Source organism: Notechis scutatus, chromosome 4 (assembly GCF_049901735.1).
Source record: "Notechis scutatus isolate UNSWTSFEM ecotype Mainland chromosome 4, rNotScu1.2, whole genome shotgun sequence".
NCBI classification, from domain to species: domain Eukaryota; kingdom Metazoa; phylum Chordata; class Lepidosauria; order Squamata; family Elapidae; genus Notechis; species Notechis scutatus.
This window is the reverse complement of record NC_142012.1, coordinates 115,130,959-115,145,355: the sequence shown is the minus strand read 5'-3', so window position 1 is coordinate 115,145,355 and position 14,397 is coordinate 115,130,959. Positions and strand designations below refer to the sequence as shown.

General features: G+C 35.0%; 1 protein-coding gene across 5 annotated transcripts in view; it reads left to right on the top strand.

The window, feature by feature from the left end:
- The window catches only part of ATRNL1 (attractin like 1), a 530,678-nt gene that overhangs the window by 148,019 nt on the left and 368,262 nt on the right, over window positions 1-14,397 (top strand). For all 5 annotated transcript variants that reach the window (XM_087964472.1, XM_087964473.1, XM_087964474.1 and 2 more), the window contains exons 16-18: window positions 1,595-1,808; window positions 3,063-3,251; window positions 11,467-11,685. In XM_087964472.1, coding sequence (XP_087820598.1) covers window positions 1,595-1,808; window positions 3,063-3,251; window positions 11,467-11,685 — 622 coding nt within the window. The remainder of the gene's footprint in view (window positions 1-1,594; window positions 1,809-3,062; window positions 3,252-11,466; window positions 11,686-14,397) is intronic.

Sequence of the window (14,397 nt, the reverse complement as noted above, 5' to 3'; positions counted from 1 at the left end):
ATAAAGTGAAACCCTGTAGAAGAGAGATCATTTAAGCTCTCCAGAAAGTGGGTAGGCATATTTGGACTACAAAATGTCGAGCTAAAGAGACAAATTAACAACATATATAGGGGACCCAGGTTCAACCCTCCCAAGCTTTTCAGGATCATGATAAAATTAGTACATGCCACAGATATCTAAATAAACTTCAAGCCTGGTGCCATGTTACTAAGCCTTATTATCATGAGAGAAAACTAAAACTAATTGGGGGATCCACACCCTATTTTTTAAAAAAATCTTACTTTCAGTGAGCAATCATGCACCTTGGCCACTCCAAAACAATGCAAGAAACTTCTGTCCCAAAGGTGCTTTTTCAAGAGGCAACTAGATTTTCTGGAAACCAGGAAAGTCCAGTTGCCTCTTGAAAAAAAGCACCTTTGGGACAACCATGACCTGGATGACTGAAGAATCTCCATAGACAAGAGACTCCTGTGCTCGGTGAACTGACAAAGCACCCTTTTCCACCCAGAGGAAGCAATGCTTAGATCCATTTGCATCACTTAAAGATATCAGCTAGTCTCACTCATCTTACAATATAGCCTAAGGAAATCATCCAGATTTAAGGGAAGATCACAGAAAGGCAGTTAAAAAATCTGACAGAGTGCCAAGATTGCATCTTGCCTCTTTGGAAGTACACCCCAAAATGACAGTGTCAGGAAGCAGTGTAAAAAGCTTAAAACAACCCTTCCCTTTAAGAAAGTCAAGCCCCTCCAGAGAATCAGCTAAGGCAACAGAAAGTCTGGGCGAACTGCCAAGAATCATTAGCTGTTAGTTACAATGTAACAAAGCTTAATTGGAGAGGCAGTTTCTGTAAACAGGACAATAAAGATAAGGATTAGGCTAGAAACAACACAGAGGCACACATGAATTTTTCCTTCCTACCTTCCTGACAGGATTATCCCTGTAAAGTAGAAAAAAAAAAACGCTGTTGGAAGGAGATTTCTTCAAACAACCAGTGTCCAAACTGCTTAGAAAGTTAACAAACAGTTCTCCTGAATAGGCGCAAACTGGCTGAACGCCACCACTGGGGGTGGAGCAGTATCATTGGGCAGTACAGTGGCCTCCACAACAATCAGTTTCTCATACAGGCCCTTGGGAAAATTAAGTCTCCTGCTTTAAAGTCTATGTAGAAAAAGAACATTTGTTTTTCTTCCCAAATGAATGACTTTTACAAATAAAAGTGTAAATTTTACCTGTTTGTCAGGATTTGTGGCTATTTTGTTTTTTATTTATTCATTTAAATGTTTTATATCTGTCAGTATCACAAACTTGTCAAGTGGAAAATAGTCCTATGTGTACTTGGCTTGAAATTAGAAAAAAAAAATACTCCAGAATTAATCTTAAGACCCAACATTAAATAATTATAGTTACTGTATTTTATATGACCATAATTTCTGTGATTATAATGTATTTTAATAATATGAAATTATATTTCACATAATTTAAGCTGGTTGTGCAAAGTATCATTAACATAGCTGTAATATGTAACAGGTAATGTGTAATAAAAGTATCCATCTTTGATTATTCATATGGACGTTTAAATTCTACTTCACAGAAAATATCTCCTTGGGTGGGTCTACGCAAGATTAACATCTCCTACTGGGGATGGGATGATATGTCTCCCTTTACGAATACAACATTGCAGTGGCTTCCCGGAGAACCAAATGATTCTGGATTTTGTGCCTATCTTGAAAGGGCTGAAGTAGCAGGTTTAAAAGCAAATCCTTGTACAGCTAAGGTGGATGGCCTTGTCTGTGAGAAACCTGTTGGTAAGAAAATCTACTATATGATAAATATACTTGTGGGATACTTTACATGTCTTTAGTATTACATTATGGATAGAATGAGCATTTATTAATTTCTAGGAGATAGTTGCTGAATTGCATTTGTTTAAATTACAAAGCATATCAGGGATTACAAAGCATGCCAGCAGATATAGTTTCTTTAAATTATATCTTATTGCATTGAAAGGTTTTAACTGGAATCTTAAACTAAATTCACAGATCATTCACCTTGTACAACAGAGTAATAGAATTTTGTGAAAATTTATTCTCTTTTGTCCACATCTGCTACAAGCAAAATAATTGTAATTCTATACCAGGACACTGGCAAACATTTGAAGTAATGTAGTATAGATAATAGCTTTATATGAAACAAAGCTGTATAGTGCAATCTAGTCAGACAGAATTTCCAGGTGTGAAATGCGAGTATAAACATTGTGCACTGTATAGGTTAGTCTTAGAAAACTAGAGAATCACAGAACCACAAATGTAAAACAAATGTATGGCACAAATGAGGTGCATTTGTGACAGAAACTGAAGCAAAAACGAACAAAGAAAAATAGAGGGAAAATCTTTTCCTTTTAGAAAAGTGGCCTTAAGAGAGCCAGAGAAAGATGGACAATAAAAGCCTTGGGCAACAAGAAGGATGCATAAAAATGAATGCAAACTTGAAACATTCATCAAGAAGGACAAGGACAGTTATATAAGTTAAGAATGTTTACAGACAAAACATAGGTAGAGGAAAAATGGAAGACACTTTTAAGAAGATCAGAGAAGTCCCAGGAAAATTGATTTAATCAATATAAAGGCTTTCTCATTGCAATTGCATTTGACAAACTCCTATAAAATTATGAAAGATAAGAAGTACCAATACAAGAAAAGTAAAAAAAAAAGACCTTCCCAGCGATGACAGATGACTGTGACACTAAGACAAAGTGAGAGATGGATAATAGGCATCTTAGAAGTTTATAGTAGCATGTTTCATGAGAAGTTTTAACCAATTGGTTGTATGAAGAGGCACAATAATTTGAATTGATCAATGGAAGAACCTCACATAGTTTACATTTGTGGAGTGATTGCATATGTACTAGAGGGAGAAAAATATTGACAAAGTGAAGTCATAAATAAGGTGAATGGACAAGATACACACACAAACACACACACACACACACACACACCTAAATATGATAATTCAGGAAAAATAGTGAAATTTCATTTTTTATTATTTTCTTTTTCCTTCAGTTAGTCCAAATCAAAATGCTCGGCCTTGCAAAAAGCCATGCTCTTTAAGGACCACATGTTCCAACTGTACCAGCAGTGGCATGGAATGCATGTGGTGTAGCAGCACAAAACGATGCGTTGACTCAAATGCTTACATTATCTCCTTTCCATATGGCCAGTGTTTAGAGTGGCAAACTACCACTTGTTCTCGTAAGTATTTATGGTGATATGAATGAAAACAGTTATGGTACTTAATGGAAATAAAAATGCTAAAAAGGAATAGCACAGTTTATAATGTTTCTGTTGAAGTTTCTGCCAGCTAGAAACCAGAAGTTAAAAAAAAAGAAGCTAAAGCAAATGTTCTTAATTCCTGACTAAAATTAAACCAGTTATCCTCCCCTGTATATGTTTAGATAATCATGCACAGCTCAATAATTGGTTTTATTGAATGTCTCAAAATCAATAGGATTTTAGTTCTCTTCTTGAAAGCTATGACAGCTGGTAGAAATACTACAAGTAATATTATGACACAGTATAAAACTCCCAAGGATAATAGTGAATAAAACAATCACCTTGAAAAGACAAGCCTCTGAATTTACAACTGAACTGGAAACTTGCACTCCATAGCAATTTTATCTGCTAAATCTGCTACTTAAGTAATTTATTTAATTTTTTTGAAAGAAAGTTATACATGCAGATATTCTTCGACTTATGACCATAACTGAACCCAAAATTTTTGTTGCTAAGTGAGACATTTGTTAAGTGAACTTTGCTCATATTATGACCTTTCTTGCCATTTGTCAAGTGGATCACTGCAATTATTAAGTTAGTAGCACAGTTGTAAAATTGGCTTCCCTATTGATTTTGCTTGTCAAAAAATTGCAAAAGCTGGAACACTGCAATTGTCATAAATATGAATCAGTTGCCAAGTGTCTGAGTTTTGATCACATGATCTTGGGGAGGCTGAAAAATGGACATAACTCACTTTTTTCAGTGCAACTTTGAATATTCACTGAACAAACTGTTGTAAGTTGAAGACTACCTGTACTTAACAGCTTGCTTGCTGACTGGCAAAGGTTTGTTTGCTCATTTATTTAATAAAATTTATATGGTAATCCACCTTACTTTCAACAATGTTATAAAAATACCAAAATCATTAAGGCATATTATACTATTCTGCCCTCAGAAACTCAGATTTTGATTAAGAAAGTTCCTATTCCTTTTCTGATTTCAAATAATACATGAGCCGCTATCATATTTCACATTTGTTTTGTTGATCTCAAAAGTAGGATTCAATGCAACAATATACTAATTTAGTTCACTGTTCACTAGCTTCTCTCATCCATTTGTTTCTCTAATGTTGTCCATTATTTTCAAGCAAGGCCAAGTGGAATTGTGGAGTTTTATATCATTAATATACAAACCTTGTTCCAAGGAAACAAACACCAAACAGAGGTAAAAGCAAAATCTTTTAATGCTTCTCTGCGAATTCCATTCATTCACAGTTAAAAGGCTATGAAAACTAATTGTCTCTGATAAGAACAAGTCTTGCCAAGGTTGTGCAAGGCTGCCAAGAACACTAGATTAAGTTGCCAAGAACTATTCAAAATAAAAAGTCTTCAAACACAAACCAGGATAGTCTGAATGTCCACAAGGCTTGAAGTGCAAGAACTTCTTTGCTTCCTGCAAAGAATCCCGGTCTCTCAGGCTGGCTTTTATCTCTTAAGGGAGAGGTCATTACCTTTCCGCCTTACTCCTGAGTCGCCCGTGCTGCTGCAGCTGCTCTTTCCTTCGAGCAGCCCTGCATGCACACGCACTGGGCACAGGGTCTTTGGGGTCCTCTGCATCACTTCTGCCAGCCTTCATAATCTCCGAAGGCAGCATTCCACTCTCTGATAGTCCTGCATCCCTGCATCCCATCCCTGCATCACACACAGGCCCCGCATCCGAGTCCTTGATCTCCGAGTCCTCAGCCGTCCGCACCTGCTGCCGGGAAACCATAACAATACATTATTTTTTCTGACGTATTAACAGCCTTATGCTTCTAAAGAAATGTGACATAATCCATAAATTTTTAATCTTTATTCAATGTTGACTGGGAAACAACAACAACAAGGGATTAGAATTAAAGATGTTAGTTTAATTTAGGGTACAATAATGATAAAAATTCTTCAACAGATAACTTTTTGAAATGTATCTGTCTTCCACTTTGGTTGCTAGGCAACATTCAGCTCTGATCTGGAGAACCCAGTTTTGTTAACCTTTATTATGCTGAACATAACCTAGAAATTATTAGCTTCTTGCTTTCTTCCAATATGTCTCAGATGCTGTAGTCAAATATTCCTAATAGGATTTGGACAAATTGGCAGAAGTCCAGAAAACCATTAAACAAATTTGCTCCCATCCCACTCTCCAAATTTATATGGAAAGGGGATTCTTTAACCTTTCTTTTTTTTTTTTTTACTATTAGCCATTTCAATTGTAGAAAAATTGAAACTGATAATGGAAATTGACAAATGATGTGAAGCTTCTGGAATTGCTAAATAGCTTGTATATTTGCTATGGTCTAATCAGTCCTGAGTAGCTGATGTCACTAAGTGTGATAGACATATTGTTTGTGCATGTTTTGAAAAATACCTCTTTTCTGGTTTATGTAATGAATTAAATTTGGATGCTTAAGTCTACTGTATTTCCCCACTAGAAAGCAGCTTTGAATTCAGTTTTTGCAAATTTAAATATTTAATATTTGTTTCTAGAGCTATCCTACCCAGGCTACTCTTTTTTTGTGTGTGTTTAAATAAAAGACAGTTGAAGAACTCTGTTTAATTTAGTTGTCATTTCAGACAGGGATATAAAGATATGTATAAAATAAACCTAATATGGCTTATTAATTCATAACATACATCAAGAATTATATTTAAATTGTATTTCTATATAGCCAATAAAAAAATAAATTTCCACATTCCAGCCTTGCCCACTTAATGAAGATAATGTTCTAGAACAAAGACCAGCAGACATTAGAGATATCTCCATTGCTATAAATCTTTGAAATTGTTATGCCTTACCTAGAACACTGCGCATGAGTTTGGCAGCTATTATGCAAAAAGTTAGGACATTTTTTCATGAGACCTTGCAGAGTTTTGCTTCATGCCCACTGAATTTGATGAGATTTTAACAATTCCTTCAATCCCTTTTATCATTTTAATTAAGATTTAACTGTGGGAAGCAATTAATGGCCTTGTATTTATTGGAGACTGCGTTGCCAGCTTCTGAGCTATAGTCTGTTTCCATTCAATTTGAACAATCTGATAGCAAAAAGTTTATGCATTTGAACCCAGCCAATGATTGCAATTTGGATACTTTGCAACTATTGTGCATTTACGATGGTTGCAGCATCTTGAGGGTTTTTTTTTTTTTTTGTGCCAAGCAAATTCATTGGGGAAGCTGGCATGAAATCACAAGTCATGGTCATAAGATGTCATTCTTAATGACTGGGTGATTTGCATCATGATTGCACCCATAACTGGCATTGGTCTCATATTTCACACTGTATACTTTGCAATGGAGTTGTTGATTTCAGTTGTGGTTGCTAAGTACGACTACCTATATTCTTTACATAGCTTAAGTATGATAAGAAAAAAGAGATTACTACAAAATTATATTTTTAGCTCTTTAGTTCTATTTTTGCCAAGAGTAAATATTGGTTTATCAGTTTTTTTCAAATGCATTTAATTAATAGTAAGATGTTACCATTCTATTCTATATTAGTTTGTGCTATAATTTGTGCCTGCTGTTCTGGAGGATATTTTATTTTCTTAATGTCACTAGTGGCATTGCAAGAACAATTCTGGGTCAACCACCATAATTTTAATTTAGAAATGTACTTGAATAAAATTTTAAGGGAGACGGCCCCTCTATTCCATATTATTAAATTGTTTGTGCAATGTTTCAAGACATCAGAGAACAAATTAAACTAACTATGTAGAAACAAAATCCTATGTAAATGTTGTCATTTAGCTCTTTCCACTGAATGTGTAGCATTTTCTGCTGTTCATAGTGATCAAAGCAGTTCACAGAAAATAAAATGACAAACAGCATAACATACAATATCATAATATGACCCATAACTATTTGCTGATAATGATTTTTTCATTTTTCATTTATATAGATAAAGAACTAGAATGCTTATGATTCTCTGAGATAAAATATAATGTAATGATATTTCCTTTCTCATTAGGTTAAAATAATAATATTCATATACTTGCATATAAACTATCATATTCAAATATAAAATTTCTTATTCTCTACTGTATATGAATGGAGCTGCAGTATAATTAAGCTTCTATTTGTATATTTCCTTTCATAGGTGACTACAAAGGGAGAGAGGGAAAGTAAATGACAAATGATGTCATTTTGCTTAGATATGCTGTCATTGCCTGACGACATCATAACATATGTGACATTTTGACATTGTAGCTTAATCTGGGTGCTACTTATAGCCTTTTTAAATAACTAAATGAACTAGTGCTGAACCGGGCTGTGTGCATTTGTTTTGTATTTTCACGTTACCTTAATAATGACATTTATAAACTATTATTTAATACATAGTTTATGCTTTCCATTTCAATTCAAGTCAAAGTTGAATTCAGTCGAGAAGTACATCACTTTTTTAATTCATGTGGAATAAGTAGTAAATTGATTCTTTACATGTAGCTTTATAGGGAAATTTTATGTTATAATTTTCTGTAATAGTGTTTTGGAATGTGAACAGTTTTCTTTTAAGGATATAATTCTATCAGTTTCCAGTAGTTTTGTATTGATACTCTGATCCTCTATGAGGCCTGTCAGTATATTAGGCTTTTATTTGACTTTTGTGTCATTATGTTATAAGCATCAGATGCATTTATTTGAAGAAAAAAACCCTGAAGTAATAAAAATCAAAGCAAGTTGTTTAATGCATAAGTCTAAAGTCCAACACCAAAATTCATATGATCATCAATGAATTAACCCAAAAACTCTTCCTCTTAGAACTGATGATGTATAACAGTCAACCAATATTATCTATGCAAATATTTTGAAACTTTAAGTGTTCTTTGATTTTCATTTGAAATGTGGTTTGACTGTGCGCTAACAGTAGGTTGGAGTTCAGGGGTGGGATTCAAATTTTTTAACCAGTTCTATGAATATGGTTAAGTTGGTGGGCATGGCTTGGAGGTCATGTTATTGGCTGGGCGTGGCCAACTCAATATCACTCACATCGAGGCACACATCTCCTCGCCTGGCCTCTCATGACTGTGGGGATACTATAACAATCGTAAATGTGAAAAATGGTCATAAGTCACTTTTTTCAGTGCCATTGTAACTTTGAATGGTCACTCCATACAAGCAAAGTACCAGCAAAGGAGGGAAAAAAACTCCAGAGAAGTTCCTGAGATAGGAAGTCTAGTCCTGCCAAGAACGTAATAAGGGTTAACAGAGAGGCAGTTTCTATAAGCAACACCAGAATGTTTCCTTCCTGCCTTACTTACAGGATTAAGCCAGTAATTTCTTCTAACAACCGGTTCTCTGAACTGCTTAGAATGTTAACAACCAGTTCTAGCGAACAGGTGTGAACTGGAAGAATCCCACCCCTGGTGGAGTTTGATAGGACATTTAAAGCAGAAATCTTATCAGACCATGCTAGGACAATAAGTTTCAATTCTCTGTAACTGAACTCTATATCTATGAAATTATTTTATAGCATAAGTTTCAAAAACTCAATGAACTTCTATAACATGCTTGTTATAGTTTAGAAGAACATTATATACACATTCTCAATAGTTTTCCATGTTTTGGAGGTATGAGTACACTGAGTGTTGTGACACAGTACAGATAGTTCTCATTTAGAAATCACAGTTGGGACTGGCAATTTAGTCATTAACCGAAACAGTCACTAAGTGAAATAGTGAAATGCTTATTGCTTTACAGACCTGCAAAGGTCATAAATGTGAAAATTAGTTGTAAAATTACTTTTCATCATTTGTAAATGCGAACAGTCTAAACAAATTCTATTTGTAATTGTCCTTCTTCATGAAGAGTTGGTTTTACTTGGTGGTGATGGACAGAGAGATTGAACCCTAAACTCTTCAGGGGTTTATTAAACAGCTTCATGGTTAATTATCTGTTTACACCAGGGGTGTTAAACTTGCGGCATCATGTTGTCATCATGTAGCATATCACGACTTTTCCCCTTTGCTAAACTGGGGGTTGGCGTAGCCAGCGCATGACACATCCAGCTTGCAGGGCACGAGTTTGACACCCATGATTTACACTGATGATACTCAACTTCACATCAAATGTCATATCAAAGCAGTGCTTAGATATCTTGAGGGTGTTATAGTTGATCAGTTGTTACAATCTGGATAAGAGGAGCATGCTTAGGTTTAAGCCCAGAAGACAGAACAGCTTTCAGTTTGGAAACCATTCTATTCTAGAAAAATATTGCATCTATTCCTGGATGGTTAACAGCTAAACTTGAGCAAAGACCTGTGACTCCAGAAAGACTTTTATATTGCAAACCTACTGTATGCCTGCTCATCTAAATGCAACATTGTCATTGGCAGAGAACCTCAATGTATAAATAGTGATTCCATCTTATTTGGGTGAAAGTCTGTTCTCTTTCGTATAGACTCTTACAGCCTTTGATCACTAAGAGATTAATAGCATCTCTCATGCAGTCCAGGGCAATGAGTAAAACTGAGTATCAACAGCATTGATTATATTGTATCCTGATTGGCCTGAGTTTTTTTTTTTATTCTTTTGCTGTATATTTCATTATCAGCTAAGTTTTGCCAGATGTTCACCAATCTGGCAATTTTACCTCCTTGCAGTATGTTTTTAAACTGCTTGACAATCAATGACTGTAGACCAGTCAACCAAAATATGCAGTTTATTTTCATCTATACTGACCAGTTCTTCTTTGTGTTTTTCTCCACAATTTTTGTGCTATTACAAGTTCTTTAATTTTTTATTTTAATCTGCCTCCTTTATCTAAGTTGCGTTTTTATTGTATTTCTTTGGATTGTTCCATAGCGCCACTGTTTCTTCTTTTGTCAGAAGAACCAAAGGCTCGCTGCAGTCTCTCCATTGATGGATTGGAAAAAGTATTTCTGATTAATCTGAAAACGGAGATTCTGCCTATAGTGTGCAATTTAAGATGTTAATCTAATGATCTTGGCTAGAGATGCTATTTGCTGCTTTGTGTAATAAATTGTTTTTTTGGGGGTATGTCAAACAACCACATGAAACTTATTGAAGGGGTTGAAAAACTAAAGAGTTTGGTTATTTGTGGGTTAAGGCAGGGGTGGGATTCTACCTGGTCAGTCCAGTTTTATAAAACTGGTTGTTATGATTCTGCCCAGTTTGGAGAACTGGCAAATCGTGCCACTGGCTGGCCCCTCCCTCCCTGCCCACTCACTCCTTACCTGGCATGCACGCCATCAAACTTGCCTGCATTTGATATGTTGCTATTTTTTCTTTTTCTTTTCCTGACCATCAGCTGTTCTGCTGTGCTGGAAGATTTAGATTAGCTAGAAAGCAGGAAATGGATGGATTTCTTGCTTTAATCTAGATAATCTAAAAGCAGAGCTGAACCTTCCTAAGGACTGAAGCTTCTATTTTTCAGTGCAGATTCAGCTAACAGATTGCAGAATGGTAGATCTCTGAGTGAATCTGTCATTTGTGTGAGCAACTCAATCTCAATCAGGCCTGCTTTGCCTGATTTTGGGTAAAAGTTGTTCTTTTTTATAAAAAAAATCAATATTTACATCAATATTTATAATATTTACATACAAGCCATGCCCAGCCAGCCACACCCAGTCATACCCAAGCCACACCCAGTCAGCAAGCCATGCCCAGCCAATCACATGACCACCAAGCCACACCCACAAATTAGGCTATGCCCATAGAACCAGTTGTTGAGAAATTTGAATCCCACCCCTGGGTTAAGGCAGCACACCAAAAACCAGGAGCCTGAATTCTAGTCCTGCTTTAGGCATGAAATCAGTTGGATGACTTTGTCCCAATCATTATTTCTCTTTCAGCCCTAGGGAAAAGACTGTGGCGAACCATTTTAAAAAATCTTGCCAAGAAAATTTCAGGAGCTTATTCAGGCCAGAAGTTGACACAGACTTGAAGGCAGCAAATATATGTATATTTGTTGAAATATTTTATATAGGTTTATTGAGTTTGCCATTGGTTTTTGTTGTTGTTATATCCTTACCCTATTCTATAGCCATAGACACATACAGTAGCTAGACATGATAGTGGTAATAAAGTTAATTCTATCAATCTGATTTCTCAAACTTAAAAGTTTAGACTTAAAGTTATAAATCCTCTTATGCAAACTCAGCTTTTACTGATTTTTCTTTATCCTGTGTATTTACAGCTCAAAACTGTTCGGGGTTGAGGACTTGCAGTCAGTGTCTGGAACATCCAGGATGTGGATGGTGCAATGATCCCAGTAATACAGGCAAAGGCCATTGTGTAGAAGGCTCAGCAAGAGGGCCAGTGAAATTCAGTGGGACACATTCTACTGAAATAGTTATTGACAACAATCTTTGTGCTAAAGAAAAAAATTACGAATGGTCTTTTATCCAATGCCCAGGTATGATGAATTTGTTACTGTTGTTGTTAGTCTTGTTAGTGCTTTTATCAGTGAAATTATGGCTGGTTAATCGTTTGCTTCCAAAAATGGGATTTTGGACTGGGATATGAGAAACATAAATATTTTGTTGGTTAGTATGTATTAAAAGTTTTTCAAATATAGATCTTGATCCATAAAGTGTCCCTCAGTTATTCTTGTTATCTTTTAAAAACTATGTCAAATTTCAAGTTTGTTAAATCATACTGAACATGTAGTCAAAAGTTATCATTTTTGATACTTCTCTTCAAGTGTTGTTTTGATTCGACAGAAATAGTGTAAATGTTTTAAAAATGGTTTTAAAACCTGATAATTTTTTTATGTCTAAAGATAGGACATATTCTGTCTGGAGTTTTCTTTGAATACTAGAGTAATAATACATTCCATAGAGATTTTAGAGCTTTATATCTTGACAAATTTATAGTAGGAACAAAGCTTATATAAATCAGACCATCTTTAGAGGCTAAACATTCTGGGGAACTTCAAAATGTCCTACTAGCTAATCTAGTCATTCTAGAGATCATCTGGCAGTTTTCCAAAATGAAGAGGAATAGATTTTTGCTGTTCTGGTATGTAACGAATACCACATTTAGCTGAGCTCTTAAGTAAGTAAGCATTTGGTTGCAATTCAATTTCACTGTAGCATCTGGGACAGTATGTACAGTGAATATTTAATTCAATTATTTATTTACTTTTAAGGTAACATGTGGTCTTTATTAAAAAAAAACATGTCGTTTGTTATCAAAGCAGCCACATATAAATTTTCTTAATATGAATCATTCAACTGGATCAAAACTAATTTATTGATTTGTTAGTATAATGCCTTAGGTTTTATTTATTGTCATGCTTCTGTAAAAAGGATTTTGTGGTTCATATATAGTTATCTCTAAGATAGATCATTGGATATAAGCAATATACAAAATTGCAGTACTTACTAAAGCTCATCAGTGCATCTGTTTTACCCAGTGGCTAAATGTCAAAATATACTTGGGAACTCAATTTTGTATGAAGACTCAAAGTATTTTACTAATAACACACATTATAAATATGTTTTCTTCTATCAGCATAATAATTGGAATTTATATAATAGTTCATGTTGTGTGGCTGCATTAATAATTTAAAAACTGTCCTGACTACATATTCCTGTTGATTGCAGAGAACCTTTTTCCTATAGTTCGCATAGTGTTAGTATGTGTAGTGTACTAGTCTCAGTAAGTAGTTATTGGGTTATTGCCCAATAACACATCCCTCAAAATCTATAACTATCAGTAATATAGGCATAATAAGAAACTCAGAAAATTGGTAACTTGATATCAAAAGCAAAGCATAGGATGACAGCCTTCCATCCTTCCAAAGTCGGTAAAATGAGGACCCAGATTGTTGGGGCAATATGCTGACATTGTAAACAGCTTCGAGAGGGCTGTAAAGCACTGTGAAGCGGTATATGTGTCTTAACTGCTGTTGGGTATGTATGTATTGATTTATTTTTGAGCCTCAATAGAAACTCTTTTCTCGAGTTTCCCTCACAGTATGAGGAATTAAAAATGATCTGTTAAAATGGCAGAGAAATAAAAAGACAGTGATTGAGAAGTGAGATTGTTTGAACGAACTGCCATGATTCGCAAGTGCAAACATTCTTTAGGTTTGTTCATCAGCAGAACCTTGGTATCATAAGACTTTGCTTTATTCTGGCCACAGAGTGTGAAAAAGAGACAGAAACATGTTCATAACCATCAAAATAGAAGCATGCACAAAGCAGATATGCTACATTAGTTCAGGGCATTGTGGATAGCAAGGAATAATGATCCATGTAAGTCAGCAACAGGGTAATTAGTAATAAGGGCACTCAAGAATCATCAGGCCAGAGAGACTAAGAGGAATATAATGGTTTTCCCTAGGATACGAAACATTGATATTGTTTGTTTTTGAACAAATATAGCAGGACCAGGAAGCTGGTTAATAAATATTTGTTGATGAGATTTGTATGTTTAATCTACTACATATTTCACCAGGCAATGTACCATCATAGGCAAAGAGTTAGACTGGTGAATGTTTTAGTTGTTTCTATAAATGGCCAATTATATTAGTTTTCTTACTGTTGTCATAAGGGAACCTGGGTTACTGGACACGGCTACTACTGTAGGAAGAAATTGATTGATTTTCCATGGTTTGTTTGGCAATTGCCTCTTTCTATTGGCCTCCTTCACTCTCTTCCTTAATATGTTCTGCTAGTTCCTGCAGATATTTGGAGTACAAAGGCCAGCCCTTGATCTGAAGGTGTTGCATGGCCAAGAGCAATACTCTTTTATAGCATACCTGTCTCATTATATCTTCTCTCTGTAACTGAATTGCAATATGTATTTTTCTCTGTATTGCCATCTCTGCAGCAAAGGAACATAATCTAAGGTTCCTAATAAAAGAAATTTAGATTGCACATAGGCAAGTAATATACATAAGGTATATTCTTTATATTCTTATATTCTTCTCCATCAACTACTCTAAATTTAATATTTATTTAGTTTACTAAACACATTTGTTGATGCTAATCACAGTGTTCTGTACTTTTTAAGAATGACTATTCCTTTTCTTTGTCTTTTCATATATATATAGGTGTGTGTGTGTGTGTGTGTGTCTGTGTGTGTGTCTGTGTGTGTATTTATTTATTTGTTTTGTTTT